At 53.6% G+C, this 15,266-nt stretch overlaps 5 protein-coding genes across 5 annotated transcripts; 3 read left to right on the top strand and 2 right to left on the bottom strand.

Annotated features, from left to right (window-relative positions):
• Positions 1–1,766: 1,766 nt before the first annotated feature.
• P170DRAFT_462727 (uncharacterized protein) lies at positions 1,767–2,830 on the top strand (the record flags this gene model as incomplete). Its single annotated transcript, XM_024852116.1, has 4 exons — positions 1,767–1,842; positions 1,901–1,960; positions 2,014–2,043; positions 2,115–2,830. 4 exons carry the CDS (start codon positions 1,767–1,769, stop codon positions 2,645–2,647), a joined length of 699 nt encoding a protein of 232 aa, XP_024708198.1. The 3' UTR covers positions 2,648–2,830.
• Positions 2,831–2,882: 52 nt separating this feature from the next.
• P170DRAFT_434616 (CLH domain-containing protein) lies at positions 2,883–7,426 on the bottom strand. Its single transcript, XM_024848755.1, has 6 exons — positions 7,057–7,426; positions 6,977–7,003; positions 5,955–6,922; positions 3,584–5,901; positions 3,077–3,469; positions 2,883–3,027 (listed from the first exon to the last, which is right to left on the bottom strand). Exons 1-5 carry the CDS (start codon positions 7,375–7,377, stop codon positions 3,183–3,185), a joined length of 3,921 nt encoding a protein of 1,306 aa, XP_024708197.1. The 5' UTR covers positions 7,378–7,426; the 3' UTR covers positions 2,883–3,027; positions 3,077–3,182.
• Positions 7,427–7,559: 133 nt separating this feature from the next.
• Positions 7,560–9,019, top strand: P170DRAFT_403522 (RMD1 family protein). The gene is made up of 2 exons (XM_024846480.1): positions 7,560–7,918; positions 7,979–9,019. Exons 1-2 carry the CDS (start codon positions 7,580–7,582, stop codon positions 8,948–8,950), a joined length of 1,311 nt encoding a protein of 436 aa, XP_024708196.1. The 5' UTR covers positions 7,560–7,579; the 3' UTR covers positions 8,951–9,019.
• A 204-nt stretch (positions 9,020–9,223) lies between these two features.
• Positions 9,224–11,173, top strand: P170DRAFT_403519 (T2 family ribonuclease). The gene is made up of 6 exons (XM_024846479.1): positions 9,224–9,580; positions 9,673–9,970; positions 10,050–10,242; positions 10,347–10,577; positions 10,683–10,786; positions 10,878–11,173. Exons 1-6 carry the CDS (start codon positions 9,258–9,260, stop codon positions 11,019–11,021), a joined length of 1,293 nt encoding a protein of 430 aa, XP_024708195.1. The 5' UTR covers positions 9,224–9,257; the 3' UTR covers positions 11,022–11,173.
• A 716-nt stretch (positions 11,174–11,889) lies between these two features.
• Positions 11,890–14,698, bottom strand: ace2 (putative C2H2 transcription factor (Swi5)). Its single transcript, XM_024842334.1, has 3 exons — positions 14,541–14,698; positions 13,711–14,467; positions 11,890–13,649 (listed from the first exon to the last, which is right to left on the bottom strand). Exons 2-3 carry the CDS (start codon positions 14,408–14,410, stop codon positions 12,007–12,009), a joined length of 2,343 nt encoding a protein of 780 aa, XP_024708194.1. The 5' UTR covers positions 14,411–14,467; positions 14,541–14,698; the 3' UTR covers positions 11,890–12,006.
• Between the last annotated feature and the right edge of the window lie 568 nt (positions 14,699–15,266).

Below are 15,266 nucleotides of genomic sequence, written 5' to 3'. Positions count from 1 at the left end.
TCTGTTCCAGTTAGGCACCACTACCACTAAACTGGCTAGTGGGCTACTACAGAATATGTGTTGCACACCGATTTTTCATCCACAGATGGTGCGGCAGGTGTATGCGAGAGAACAACAATAAAAAGAAAGAAAGGTCAATGGTGGTGATTTGCATATTCGTAGTACTGGCCTTTGGCATGAGCCTCAGGATGATTTTCAAGAGAAATTGCCATGTCGTTTATTTTTTTTTTCTCCCTCTGTCTTTACGAAGTAGATTTCAACTGCACAATCTGCGCGCGCCATCCAACGGTTATCTCGCAGTCGATCTCATCGCTGGGCGCATCACCCACCAATCGATGGCATCTATCTGGCACATCCCACCACTCGCCCCCTTTGCGGACCCTGGCCTAAAATTGATGAAACATCCTTCAACCACAGATCGTGCGTGCACATCCCGTCCGATCCATGGACCTTGACTCAGGCTGACAATGTACAGATCTCCCCCTTACCCGGGGATGGTGCAAGATTGGTACCTTGAATGCCGTTGTAGAGATCGATACGCGGTAAATCGCCGAGAAGACGAATGCAAATGACGTCATAAGATGTCAAAACCTTGGTTCTAGACTGCCATTGGGACAGATAAACTAGGATGACATCATAGCGCAGAAAAGTCAGGGTATTTTCCATGAAAACAGGATTTCTGGCGGTGGCTTGCCCCACACGGGACGTGCCGATGTGGCCCTGACCATATGGCCTGGTATTTTACTATTTTAGTCGCGTTTCGATCGCCAATTAATTACTTACCGTTTTTAACGCCGTATGGTTTCGAGACCGAAGGGCGGTATGGGTTCGTTGTCTGGACGCTTGGGACTGGTGAGGGTTCGGGGAGGGAATTCGGGCTATCGACGTGGGATGGCGACTTTCATGGAAGACGTGTCGCCAGTTGGAGTCCTAAATTCGAGTGTGATCTTATCTGGTTATGCCTCGAAACCCAGGCCGAGGGGATTCGTTGCGACCTGTCCGTGCCTGCTCCTCGTGCTCCAAGGTATATATCCGGCCCTGAGTTCGTATGTATGTACATACATGGCTTGCCCAGGGGCACATCCCCCGGCAATGAAACTGCAATTAACTTAAAACGGTTTAAGCTTGATTTGTCCCCCCTGGCATGATCCCAAGGAGCCATCAGCTTGGATTGCCGTGAAGAAAAAGGATCTGACTGGGGCGCATCGGCGTCCGATCTGGCGTGAGATCCCAAAATTTGCCACCCAGATTAGATTGACAGCTGCGGAAAAGCCCGCTAGCGATCAGCCCGCTTTGTTTACTAGTAATGGATCCCCACTGGCCGGTGTTTTCTAGAAACATGCATGGCCGTTTTGTAGAGCAATGCCTACCTACGGGCGTCCTACTGGTAGAGTTCAAGCACCGAGGCTTGCTTTGCCCCTATGCAGGCTGGAATAATCCGCAAGTCGGGCCCAAGGGTGCCGGGGGATTCACCGTCGCCGTCATAAACGGAGGGCTCCAGGTCGTGCCTTCCGCATTGGGGTTTCTTGTCGCACCTGCCCAAACAAAGCGACCACCTGACTTGCTCTTTCTTCTTCTGCTTCTCCCTCTTCTCTTTCTCCCTCTCCTCTCTCTGTCCTTCTCTTCCCACCTCATCACACTCTCTCCATCTCGATCCATCGCCTTTTCATCCCCTTTGCTCCATTACTCCACTGCTCTTTGAGCTCAGTGTCTTTGCGCGTTCAATTTGCTGTCTTTCAACTTCTGTTTTCCCAAAGCGAGCAGAAATGGCATCTATCATGAGAAACAAGCTCCTCGCCCTTGTGGCCGTTTGGTTCTATCTGGTTGTGACTGTGGTTGCTGGTAAGTACATTTATCTTAATCGCCTGTCTGATACTGATGATTGCCATCGCTCTTGTAGATTCCACAGTGGAGCTTGGCAATATGATTGATGATAGAGCTGCTCTGGAGGGTGCTGTTTGTGAGTAATGCTTTGTTGGTCTTCCGCATTGTTCTTTATACTGACTTCCACAGATGTTGAGCCCGGACTTCTTCCTCGTGATGGTATGTCGTTTTTCCTACATCTTTATTGGCAGGTCCATCATAACTATTCGTGATCACTGACATTTTCCCAGAGCATCTCACTGTCACTGTCACCGATACTGTGTGTGCTACGCAGAGTCCTGGCATTCCACCTACCACTTTGATCACCGCTCCACAGCCCCCAGCAACCGTGACTCCCACTTCTGTGACTGGGCCTGCGCCAACTAGCCAGAAACCCCCAGTTTCCTCCGAGTCTCATGGTGGCCATACTACTGGAACTGCTCCTGAGGCTTCGACTATGTCGACTGTTCAGCACACTGAGACTCCTGGACCTAGCTTCCCGCCGAGCACAAGTGTGTCCCCAGGTTCGCAGTCAAGTACCCATGCGAGCTCCCAGACCACTGGCCCTGCTCTTCCATCGACCTCGCCTGTGACTTCGGTTGGGCACTCAAGCAGCCATCCTGTCAGCTCCCAAACTACGGAATCGGCTAGCACTGGCACGGCTCCCAGTAGCTCCCATTCTTCGACTGCGCCCCCTCTCTCAAACGATGCCTCTGCCCAGGGAGGAATGAAAGGCGCACTACTGGCCCTTGGCCTGACGTTTGTTGGGTTCCTGGCGGTTTAGAAACTGTCTTTCCCGGGTCGCAGTGATCATGAAAGACAGACTCGAACAGCGTCTGGTATCGCGGGTTATGTTTTTTATTTATCGCTTTGATGATCTCACGTCGGAGATGCTTTGCTTGATTCGTTTCTTTTCTTCTCTAGCGGGACGCACTGGTGACTACACACTTGGCTCCCTTTAATACCGAGGCAACCGTTTGCAGCTTCATAATGGGGCAGAACCCTCCTTGTATTGAACTCTAAATGATTTAACATTGCTCGCATTGTAGATGTTACACTACCATGGGTATCTCCTAAGAAACAAACAAACATCGCCTGTCGAGGCTAGACTATCGCCATAGATGCGTTGGTAGTCGAAGCCTAGGGTCACTCTTGCATGCGCACCTGTAATTTGTGAGTCCGCGAGTCTTGCGACGGCACGAAGGCAACTTACAATGTCAAGATGTGCTGGACAGTCCCACCTGTTTTGGGCGTCCGTAACCGATACTATGTACACTGAACGCCGGCACCAATGTCGGTAGAAACTTCCAGAGACGATCTCAAGCGTCGGTATCCCCTATGTTATCGATCTCCTTGGCCAAAGCACAAATGCGACATCCGTCTCCGATGCGGTCCCTAAGTAGTCGGGCAGTTGTCACCTTGGGGCCCACGGTCCTGGACGCAGACAACGACAATTCATCCATGGTTTGGGTTCGAGAAGGAGCCCAGGGCCTGGGCGTCTGGGCCGCGGACCGGCTACCCGGAGTCGAGGTAGGAGATTCGGTGGGATGGACGTGCGATAGGTGAAAGACGTGGCCGCAGGCGAAGCCGACGAGGATTTCCTTTTCTGCGGGGAGAGAGAAAAGGTGACCATTAGCTTCGATTGAGTTGGATATCATGGTGTGTGGGATCGAGGAAGGGGGGAAACGGGGGAATCTGGGAGCATGTTTCTGGTTCTTACCATTGGCATGGAAAGGGCGCTGACAGCCCGCGCATCGTCCCGCTTGAGATGAGTAAGATGAGGAGGACGAGGCGAAAGGGAGAGAGGTACGCTCCGTATCGGCATCGCTTTTCACCTCGTCCTTGGCGGCGACTTCGAACGGGGTGCCGGGGGGATCCGCGGTCTTGTCATCTTCAATGATGTTGAATTTGATGCCGCGCCGCTGGCCTTTTCGGAGGGTGTCCATGCCGACGGCGACCTCGCTCTGGAGCACCTTGGCGGCGCCTTGGCTGATGCTGGCCTGTAGGTCGTGTTCGCGGATCAAGCGGGAAAGACCCTCGCGGAGACCCTCGATCTCCAGGCCGCTTGGGATGCGCCTGACTAGCTTGATGGGATCAATGGACGTTCCGGCTTCCACGAGCAGGCCATGGATGAACCGCGGCTTGTCCATCGAGTAGTCGAGGAGGTCTTCCCAGAGATCCGGCTCGTCTTGGGACTTAGCAAAGGAGATGGCCTGCGAGACGTCCTTCAGGTCCGAGAGAATGAGGTTCAGGGCTCGCTTAGTCTGTCCGGTCTTGGAGAGCAGGTAGATGAGCTCCGGGGTGAAGTGGCGAGTCTCGCAGATGACCACGGCCAAGTCGAATGAGTACGAGGTGCTAGTCTGCAGGAACTCCATCAGCAACGGACGATCGTAGTCTGCGAAGAGCTCTGCGGCTGTGTCCGCGAAGTGGTCGACCAGCGCTTTCCCTTCGTCGGCCGCGAGCTTGCTGGCCGCATCCCGAATGTGGGCACCACGGCCTCGTCGCGGTTTGGCGGCGCCGTGAGGGAGCGATTCACCTCGCCACAGGGCGCGCAGATAGAAGTATAAGAACAAGAGTCGATTTGTCCCTTTGAGTTGATCCACGACTATTTCGGGACGAACAATGCCCGTGTACGCCTCGCTAACAAGGAGTTTTATGGGTTCAGAAGTGACTTCCTCGAGCTCCGCGATGGGCGCGGATTTCATCTGCGCCTTGGAGACTCGGATCATGATAAACGCTGGGATGTCATTAGTGAGTTCGTCCAGCAAACGGTGTTCTTTGATGAGAGCCATAGCGGTGTCTGCATCTTGGAGTCGAATGTAACAGTGCAATGCTTCGCCATAGTGACCACCGGCAAGATACAGTTTGGCAAGACACGCCATCAAAATGCGCCAGTCCTCTGATTCAGCCGCGACCGCACCAGGCTGCAATTGCTCTTCGATCATTGCCGCAATGCTGTTGGCATCAAACAAGTCGAAGGACCACGAGTCCACCAGCTCCCTGAGCCTCAGTCGATTTGTAGTGACATAATGACCAAGGATGGTCTGGTAGGTAGCTGGAGGCAGCGACGGCCGCAGATCAGTCGGAATGACAGATGAAATTTCGTCCATCTTGTTGTGCTTGATAAACGTCCAGACCCAATGATCCCATCTCGCCGTGGTGTGTATTGCTTTCACGCAAACCGCAGCGGCAGCAGTCCAGTTGTTTGCGTCGACAAGCTGCTCTATCCAAAGCTCGCCAACACGGCTCTTCTCTTGCTCGGCGGGAGATCCAACCCCTCGGCCGGTGGTCGTGATCGAGGATCTGTCGTCGGCAAAGAATTCCCCAAGACTGGTTTGCGATCGTGCGGGAGTACCGGGTACACTATCAATGGGCTGAGATGCCGTCGCTGCAGCCTCGGGATGCTCGTCAAGGAGCTTCCAGGCCTCCTCGTACTTCTCGTGGGCCTTAAGCCACGCCAGGCGATCGGTCAGTTCCCGCTTGAGAGCGACAACCGAGTCATACGGACTGTGTATGAATATCTTCGGCCCTGAGTTACCAGCAATAGATTGAACCTCCTTCGACAACGGCTCCTCTGCAGAAATCCTCCGCGAGGCAAACGTGCTCGGCGCCCGACTGGAGCCTTTGTCGCCGCTGCTTGTCGTGCTGCGAATACTTGCGCCCGAGCTGAACAGTCGCGCGGGATACATAGTTGCGTCCCACAACCCAGTTCCGAGAGCCTCGAGTGTCCCACGCTGAGAGACAGAGACACCGGTTTTCCAGGGAGGCAGAGCACACAGGTGGTAGTCCGAGGACGTGAGGGTCTCATAACGGCTGACGGAAAGGGTGTCGGCGCTGAGCTCTTCTTTGCTTTCAATGTCGATGATGCGAAGCTCAGGCTCCAAGCCTCTTGGGCGCCGACGACCTCCAACACGAAGACTACCATGTTTAGTCCGGTCTTCTTCCGAAACCTCTTTCTCCGCCTCGACGTATGCAAGAACCACCAGCAAAGTAGGTGTATATAGTGATATTCCCGATATGACACAGTCGGTTCGCAAGCTAGCATGTAATCAGCCGTCAATCCACGGTTCGCAGGCGCATGTAAGACTTACATTGTCGCAACTTCCACAGATCCAATTCTTCGACCCTTGTTGGACCTGCTGGGCCGATCAGGGTAGACGTCAATCACCCAAACGGTACCTCCCCATCCTACCACCAGCTTTTCAACCCTCTCCTTGGTAGGAATCGACTGAGCTGGAATCGAATCGGCTTGGGAACCCTCTCGCGCCTTAAGAGAGTCTTCATTCCCCCAGGACCGTTCGTCAACCCACTCGGCACGCGCTTTCCAAACGCTAGCCATCTCCTCCCACCCTGTACGGTTGGGGCGGTCAATGTGGCTGACTCGTCTCCAAGCAAGTTCCGCGTCGGCCGAATCAAGATGGAGGTTGGATCGCATGATCTTGATTCCTTCTTCATTGACCCAGACCACGTATTTGCCAGACAAAGACCATTTTATCGTGCTGATCGCGCCCTCGCCGCTATGCAGGACACTGTCCTTGCCCGTGTTGCCTCCTAGACCCAAAGACCCAAGCCAACTGGTAGCCGTGGCTGCAGCTCCTCCCATCGTAGTCGAATTCGTACTCGCACCCACTCGACCACCCGTGGTGAGTATCAGATCACCAGCGCGCCCTCCCGACAAGAACGTTCGGTCGCTCTTATACTCTGGGGAGAGTGCTACCGCTTGAACGGGTCTGCCGAAGTTCCGTAAGAGGACATCTTTCGGGTCCACAAGAGACGCAACGCATACATTGCCGTCCATAGAAGATGTTGCAATGTAGATCGCATTCGAAGGTGTGGGAGGGATGGCCGATTGATGGCCTGACCTTGATTGGCCGCGAATACTGCCGGCGCTGGAGGACGGCTTGACAGGGTGGCTCGTATCTTCGGGTACTCTGGTAAGGGTTTCCGGTTTGATGCTCGGTAAAGGTGGAGGGAAGGGCGAGACTGAGATGGACGTCACGCTGGCGGAGTGTGCATGATACACACGCAGCGACTGGAATAGAGGGAGGGATAATACATGCTGGGAGATTCGTTAGCTACAGCTGGCATTTAGAACGGTGACGATGCCACTTACAGTATTTCCATTGTGTGTTCCAACTATCTAAAGAGATTCTCAGCGTCTGCAAAAGCTAGAAAGTACTCGAAATAGCATACCATCTTGTCACCGGCGGCGAGAAAGGAGCTCGTTGCATCCCCGTTGCGATACACCGCTCCTAGATGCTTCGTCATGTATGTGTACTTGAGCCGGGGCTCTTCCTCCTCCTCTTCATCGTCCTCATCATATTCGGTGTCCTCCTCGCTCGCAGCCCCTTCCGTTTCATCGTCGTCGCCATTGGGGTCCTCTTCACTCCTGTCCTCGGTACGGTGCTTGCGATGGGCGGTAGGTGAATGGACAATCTGCTCGGCCGATGTCTCCATCGTTGGGCTTATTCGAGGAGAATCCTCCGTTGCCTCCGTCGCGCCAGGCGCGTCCATGGCGAGAGCCTTGTTCCGTGCCGGGGACTGGGTTGGGATAAGTCGGGCGCCCAACCTTCGAACTGGGAAGCTGCAGCTGTTCCGACGGACCTCCAAAGACGGTGGTGACCTAATGCGATGACTAAGCCGCGGCGTCTTCAGTCTCCGCTCGGCCAACTCTCGAGGACTTCATCCTCCCCTCCTCTGTTCCCCCTCGGTGTCAATGTTCGCCAGACCGTCCGTCTGCTCGGCCTGCAAAAAGCCGGCGGTGCTCAGGCTTGTGCAGCAGCCCCGGAGTCAGCACCTCCATGCGTCCTCGCCATTCAGTCTTCCCCGCCGGAAGGACTTCTTCTCCTCCAATGCCTACCTGAATCAGAAGCAGGCCAAACCTGGCGATGTAAACTCTGAATCGCTTCCAGAATCACAGAAGCAACGAAGGAGAGGCAGCAGGCTACCGGCAGCACCAACCTCCCTGCGACGGGTCGCAGTTGAGGCGCAAAGATCCAAGGATGGCTTTGTATCCCGAGCCCAGCTCAGAGAGCAAGGGCTTTATCAGACTAAGGTACCGTCAATTGCGTATCTACATTGGATTGCCGACATGCTAATTGTTGCGACAACATAGACCGTAACCGCCTACGCCGTTTCGGAACAGTTCGATATGCGGAAAGTGAGAACCATTCTTCAAGACAGAGGCTACGAGCCAGATCCGTTCGAAACCGGCCTATATCCCCAAGTCGTTCACGTTCAAGTCCCTCTGGACTCGATCCGACGGGTGAGCAACCCGAGTACAGCCGATCTCTCTCCGAGCGAAGTCGGCGATATTTTTGTTTTTCCGTCCGGGACGGTCGTGGCATGGGCGCTACCCGAAGGGTTCACATCCTTCCTGGCAACCAGGACATTACTTCCAGCAGCCGAAGGGGCTCATGTCGATGATTTGGAAACGGAGGACCTTGAATTCGTTGAGGACCCGTCTCGAGAGCTCAGTAGCATCAAGGGCGACACCATCATCCTTGGAACCAAGCCCAGCACGGATGAGCCCGAGTCGCAACAGCTGGGGAATCGACAATCAGTAGAAACGGTCCTCACGAAAGTTGCATTCTCCTCGGGGCTCGCTCGAAGTACAAAGCTAGGGGTTTTAGAGGCATTGCTAGCGAATTACTTCGAATCTACCCGGTCCATTCCTACGATGCTGTCGCAAGGCTCGCGCCTTCCCTTCACGAGAGACTTTATTCTCCGCAAGACCGGCCAACTGCTGAGCGTCCGCGCGCAGCTGAACCTTTACTCAGAACTCACAGACTCACTCCCCGACATCTTCTGGGACAGCCGACATGAGCTCGGATTAGAGGGATACTACGAACAGGTAGGAAGGGCATTGGATGTGGGAATCCGCATCAAGCTTTTGAACGAGAAAATGGATTATGCGCAGGAAATCGCCAGTGTTCTGCGGGAGAGGCTGAGTGAGACGCATGGGCTCCGACTTGAGTGGATCATTATCCTGCTCATTGCGGTGGAGGTCGGCTTCGAGGTACTGAGGCTGTGGAAGGAGCGGGTCCATGAGAAGGAATTACAGGGCGAGGGGAAGGCTGCGGAATGAATGGCTTAGAATCTTTGTACAGCACAGTACTTCTTTCTCTCCTCAAATATGATACCCTTTAGTTGCTGCCCGATCGGGAAAGGAGCTGGTCACGTATCTTATCAGCTGACGGCTTGCATGTGATGGGCCTGGCTGAGTCATCTGCAGATCATGGGATGCACTGCACGTGCTGCGTCATGGGATTTTGCCTCGCCGTTGGTGGCCATTCTTTTTTAAACACTCTGATAGTTGGGCTCGTTCCTGATTTTATGCCCCTGGTTTCATCCCAGCCTACTCCTACCAACGAAGGCGCCGTTGCAACGACGCCATGGTCTTCCCTATCGGTGATCCCAATGACTCCACCGCGAGCTCGATAAGGCTTCGCCTGCTCCAATCACTCCCCGGACCACAGCAGGTCCTGAAGGCCTTGACGGGCTCCTTGAGTATACCCTCGCTCTCGGGGTCGGACATTGGCACCTCCCAGAATACCTTCGAGCACTGCTCCCAGCCGGAGCTGAGCTGCCAGACCCGATATCGCGGCCAAGACACTTGCTGCTTCAACTACCCGAGCGGACAATTCCTCCAGAGTCAATTCTGGGATGCCGACCCGGCAATTGGACCGGAGGATTCTTGGACAATCCATGGACTCTGGTGAGCTTGCTGAACAAACCGTGCCCCCGGGCGCGTGGGAATTCCCGTGACCTACATGATCGCGGACACTGATCCTCGGCTCTCTATTCTAGGCCGGACTACTGTGACGGCAGATTCGACCAATATTGCGACAATTCTCGAAGATACAGCAACATCTCCTTGATCTTGGTCGATTCCGGCCGCGGCGATCTTCTGGATGAGATGCGACGCTATTGGAAAGACTTCCGCGGCGACGATCCGAATCTCTGGGAGCATGAGTGGAACAAACACGGCACCTGCATCAGCACGCTGGAAACCCACTGCTATGACAGCGACTACTACCCGCAGCAGGAGGTGGTGGATTACTTCGACAAGACCGTCGAGCTTTTCCACGGTCTTCCCTCGTACAAGGTTCGCGTCTCGCCACTCTTTTCCGTCTCACCCTCTCGGTGGTAAACACACCAGAAATATATCTTTCTAACATGGACAGACCCTCGCTGACGCCGGAATCGTCCCTTCCTACGAGAAAACCTACACCCGCCACGAAATCCAGGATGCCCTAACCAAGGCCCATGGAGCGGAAGTGTCCATCCGGTGTCGACACAACGTCCTCAACGAAGCCTGGTACTACTTCAACATTGCCGGGTCCATGCAGACGGGCAAGTTTGTGCCTTCCGAACCAGGTATGCTGCCCTCTTATCTCTCCCGGTGCATTACATAGCCATACCACCCCCACTCCCAATGTGATGTCTAAACCCAAGCCCTAATTGTCTCGCGGCGATTCTAGACGGCCAGAAATCCAACTGCCCAGCCAGTGGCATCCGCTACCAACCCAAAACACCCCGCAAGGGAACCCCAACCAAGGGCCCGTCCGAGCCCACAGCCCCCAGCAAGCCCTTCACGGGCCGAGGCAACCTGGTGGTCTCGACGCTCGGGCAACGAAGAGGCTGCCTGATCAGTCGCGGGACGTGGTTCACGTCGGGGACCTGCGCGACTTTCCGAGTCAAGAAGACTTCCGGTGCGTTTCCATTCATCTTATGTCCTTACGGCGGATTATTACGGCCCTTTCTTTCTACGTGGAGTGAAATCAACGTGTCTGACCATATATATTCGCAACCGACAGACGAAGATACCTCGTTCACGTTGCGATCTAGTAAAGGTGCCTGCGCCTTTGAAGATGATGTCTTCAGCTGCGGTCCGCATATCACCTCTGCGACCGAGTTCAGTGTAAGTCAGCGCTAGCTTAACTCCCCCCACCCCCTCTCCCAATGAGTATATCGAAATGTCATTGAGTCCTAAAAACTAACACCCCACCCAGGCTGATGATAACAAACTCTCCTACGGTGGAAACACGACGTTCTTCGCGGACAAGGCACCCAAGGGGCCCGTGAAGAGCACAGTATTTGCATCCGAAGCGGACCATCCGATCCAGCTAGAAATCAGCTGGAAGGAGGGCTACTAGACCCGATTGACCCATTTATTTCTAGATTGTTTTAGTCTTGGTGAATGGGACTGAAATTGTAGACATTGTCCATAGACCTGCATGGATTGGTGCTGAGGCTGGTGCTCTTGTATTGTTATTATCATTGGTATACAGATATTAAATAGACCCGCGAGTATAAGAAATAAGCATGAACACTGTTGGTTTCGTCATAATCGGTGGATTCTATTGCTAAGTTAAAGTACAGGTCATGGAAACTACCAAGGGGATTAGATATCGAACAGAAGAGTTCGCATGCCGCCAGAAGAACAGAAATAACGTAACAACATATCAGGTCAAAGTCAAAGTCAAAACGCATAAAAGCAAAATTCATTCAGTACAGTCTTGAAGTCATCGCAAAACGTAACAACGCATAAAGTCAGAGGGCATCGCAAGATTGATGCATCGAGTCTGAAGAAACGAGCGTAAAAAGAACAAACAAGAAATTCGTCAAACAAATGAAAAGAACGGATGACCTGCAGAACTCCAATAAAATAAGTTTCCCGCAAGTCCCAGAATTGTTGTCGTACACATAATTGGCTTTGAAAAAAAAATCATAGATCGCAGTAAAATGCATCAGAAGAAAACAACATTCGAAAAAAAAGGGAAGAAGAAAAGAAAATGCCCCGAAGAAAAGTTCTTTTGTCACAGATGTCATTCACAATGGATAGCTTGTGTCGTTGAAATCATTTGTCGTTGTAAAAAGTTGTACATAAATTTTTTGTGTCGTTAGCACTGTTGAAAAGCGTCGTCATAAGATTGAGGGTCGCTTGGTCGAGTCGTTGAAATCCTGAAGTCATGAGAAAGTATATCTTGTTGCACATTGGCCAGTAGAGCCAGAAGTCGTCCGTCGTGAGCTCGTCAGTCCCGATGATTTTGTTTTGTTTTTTGTTTTTTGTTTTTTGTTTTTTCTTCTTTTCCACGTGAGTGGAAATCCTTGTCAATTGATATGGTCCCATTGTTGCTTTTAATCCATGAGAAATTCCCTGGTCATGACGTCTGATGGTTGCTCGTCGACCTGGAATTGAAACGAGAAGAAATCGTCGCTCATAGGGGGGCCGGTGGAAAAACTTTTTCCTGAAAATAGATCCATTCCGGGTTCAAAAGAAGAATTCACGTAATCCGGGAAGGTAGCCATGTCAGGGTCTGCCAGGTCGGGGAATTCATGCTTGCCGAAGGCCGTTGAAGGAGGCTGGCTGATGAAGATATCGAGATCGGACCCGTGAGACGAGTCGGCCAGGGTCGGCGCTGTATGAGGGGAGGACAGAGCATGGGTGGTCGAGCAGGCGACGTCTGTGTAGGGGCAGGTGTCACTGTGCGACAAAGAAGGCATGCCGTGTTCCGGGATGATCTTGTCCAGCGGGCCCTTGGAAGGTGACAAGGGGAGCTCATCCTCGGTGCTGGGAGTAAGTGACCGCTCGCTATACGTGGGAGATGGTCCGTGATCGTGACTGCCGCCAGGAGAGGTAGGAGGGGTGAAAGTGAAGACTTCTGGCGGTAACGAGTAGTTGGGGTTGTTGAAGACTGGCATCTCTGCGGTAGGACTAGGCGCGTGTAGGCTCATGTTCTCAAACACCTCGGACGGCGGTGAGTTACGCGACGTATCCGACTCGAGGGAGGCGAGGAACTTTTCGGCGAGCTTCTGGCGAGTCTTCGAGGCTTTATCTTTTTGGTCGTCGGTCTCGGGACGGTGCTTCTTGGGACGGCCGCGTTTCGTCGTCTTGCGGACAATTCCCTTGTAGCCGCCGATGCACATGCCTCTCTGTCGGTGTCGAGTCAAGGCATCATGTCGGGCAAAGACGTTCCCACACAGGCACTCGTAGGGTTTGTCTCCGGTGTGGATTTTGGCATGGCGCTTGAGATCGTGGCCACGGACGAAGCATTTGTTGCAGTGATCGCACTTGTACTGACGATCCCCCAGGTGCGTCTGAACGTGGGACTTGATATTTTCTTTTCTGCCAAAGCGTCGCTCGCACCCGGGGTGCAGGCAAACCCACTTCCCGTCGTCGGGATCGGGGCCGTGGATAAAGGAGGCGATTTCGTCCACGGTGACACCGGTCTCTTTGATCGATGCGTGAACACGGTCATCCAGGTTGAGGTTCTCAATCGAAGCATTTTTGGGGGAAAGCTTGGCCTTGGAGGCGGAGCTCGTGCTAGAGCGCACACTCGATGACTTCCTCAGGCTGGGGCGGCTGGGCGTGGCAGGGAAGATGGGGATTTTATCGGGACGGTCATTCTCATCCCCGGGGCACGGCATGGCGGCAAGCACCGGAGAGGAATGGAACGAAGACGAGGCGGATGACGAAGCATACTGGCTCGGTGCGAAGTTCTCGGACTTCGGGATTTCAAGACTAGACTGGCAATCAAACGCATCAAAGTTATCCATTTCAAACGAAGCTGTATGGGGGGGAGAGGGCATTTCAATCTTCGGCTGCGAGAATGTTGTCCCGGCCACTCCTTGGAGCGACCTGGCGCGTTGCATATACGACGACTGGGCTGAGCCCGGCATCGAACAATTCTGACCCTTGGTTGGTGTTGGCTGCATGTCGTACTGAGCAACATCCACCGATCTCTTAAATGGCGTCGTTGCTGGGGTAATCGGAACGTAATCTGCTTCCACAGTCAGCGAGCGAGCGGATTGACTTCCGGCGCAGGATCATGCAATACTCACGTGTGTTGGTGGGATGCTTCGGGGTGCGAGGTTGTTGAGGGATCTGTACATCGGACTGCATCGAGAGCCGTCTCATATCCGCGGGGACGGCGTTCGTCTGATTTGTGAATGCAGTGGTGAGGTTGTCGTTGGGGTAGAGGCTCCAAGTGCCATTTTCCAGCAGTTGGCTGTCGAGTGGGTTGTTACACGAGACTTTGGAGTGCTGTTGGATCAGATTGAAATCGGTGCTCATCGGCCGGCTGTCGAGACTCTGGCCTTCTAGTTTGATCATGTTCGAGGGGGCATAAGCCATATTCGATTGATTGTCCCGAACATTACGGTTAGTCAAGGCGCGCAGGTCTTCCTCGCATAGATCCTGGCACTCGGGCACCATCGGCATTGTGATTGGCAGCTGAGAATATGGCGGCTGGGCGGCGCGCATGTACATTTGGTGTTGCTGTTCCCCGATCATATGCTGGGGTTGTTGGGGTCCTGGTAGGTTAGGGTTAGTAGAAAAAGGACCATCTCGCATGGCCTGCGGTCGTTGCATGGGCAGAGATCGTTGATCAAAGCTCTGTCCTCGGCGGTGGGCATGGTAGCGGTGCAATGCCTGTGCAGGTAGAGAGGGAGCTTTGGCGGCTTCGAGCGCGGACGGGGTGGAGATCTGCCTGCGGTGTTGTCGATGCCGCTCATGCAGGCTTCTCTGTGGATTGGCTAGCATAGTGGACAAGATCGCGGATCAAGCGTCGCGAATGGGCTGCCGATGTAGTTGATAGATCTGATCAGACATATGTAAGTCTCCGGTCAGGTCTCATGCAGGATGCAATGAACCTCGGTCTTCGGATGCATACCTCGAGAAGTGCGACCCGGGGTTTGGCTGGGCCAAAGGAGATGGTAGATAGGACCGTCCTGTAGTTGTGTCAGTCGGTGAACCCTACAAGCAAGAGCACAAACCGAGAAGGTTAGAGAAGAAGGGAAGAAATCAGAAGCGTCGAGAGACTAGATCGCGCTATGCGTTAGATCTATCTCAAAAAGAAAAAGACGTATGCGACGCTCTTTTTTTTTTTTTATTTTATGAAAAGACCTCCAACAGCGACAGGTACAGACTGTCGAAGCTTCGGCTTCCTGCTGAAAACTGCAACTCGGGACTGAGTGACAGAAGGGAACAGCGAGACAAAGGAAGTTAAGGTATTTAGAGGTGGGAACGGAACCAAGGGAAGGTGGATGGGGATGATGAGGCTATCCCGATCTATCGTCCACGGTTCAGATCAACAATGGAGGCGTTGCTGGGACAACACCGGCCGGCTGAGGCGTCTGGGAAACCAGCGCGCCCTTGGCATCGGCCCTGGTCTCTGGTGCAGCGTAGTGGATTCTCCAGTGGCCCGACCGCGATTAAGGCAGCGTTAGTCCCTGCAAGGAGCTGGTGTTGCCCCTTCGCGGTCCAGACAACGCATCCATCTTCAATTATCACCGTCGCGCTCCCTGGATTGAAGGGGCGAATCTGTGCCCAGCGAGGGTTTGAGACATTATTACACATGGTGCTCCCTTCCGCCGCAATAGTTGGGGGAATAATTGGA

The sequence above is a fragment of the Aspergillus steynii genome (genome assembly GCF_002849105.1).
Source record: "Aspergillus steynii IBT 23096 chromosome Unknown P170scaffold_2, whole genome shotgun sequence".
Classification (NCBI taxonomy): domain Eukaryota; kingdom Fungi; phylum Ascomycota; class Eurotiomycetes; order Eurotiales; family Aspergillaceae; genus Aspergillus; species Aspergillus steynii.
The sequence above is the reverse complement of the archived record's forward strand: the minus strand, read 5'-3'. Positions and strand labels throughout refer to the sequence as shown.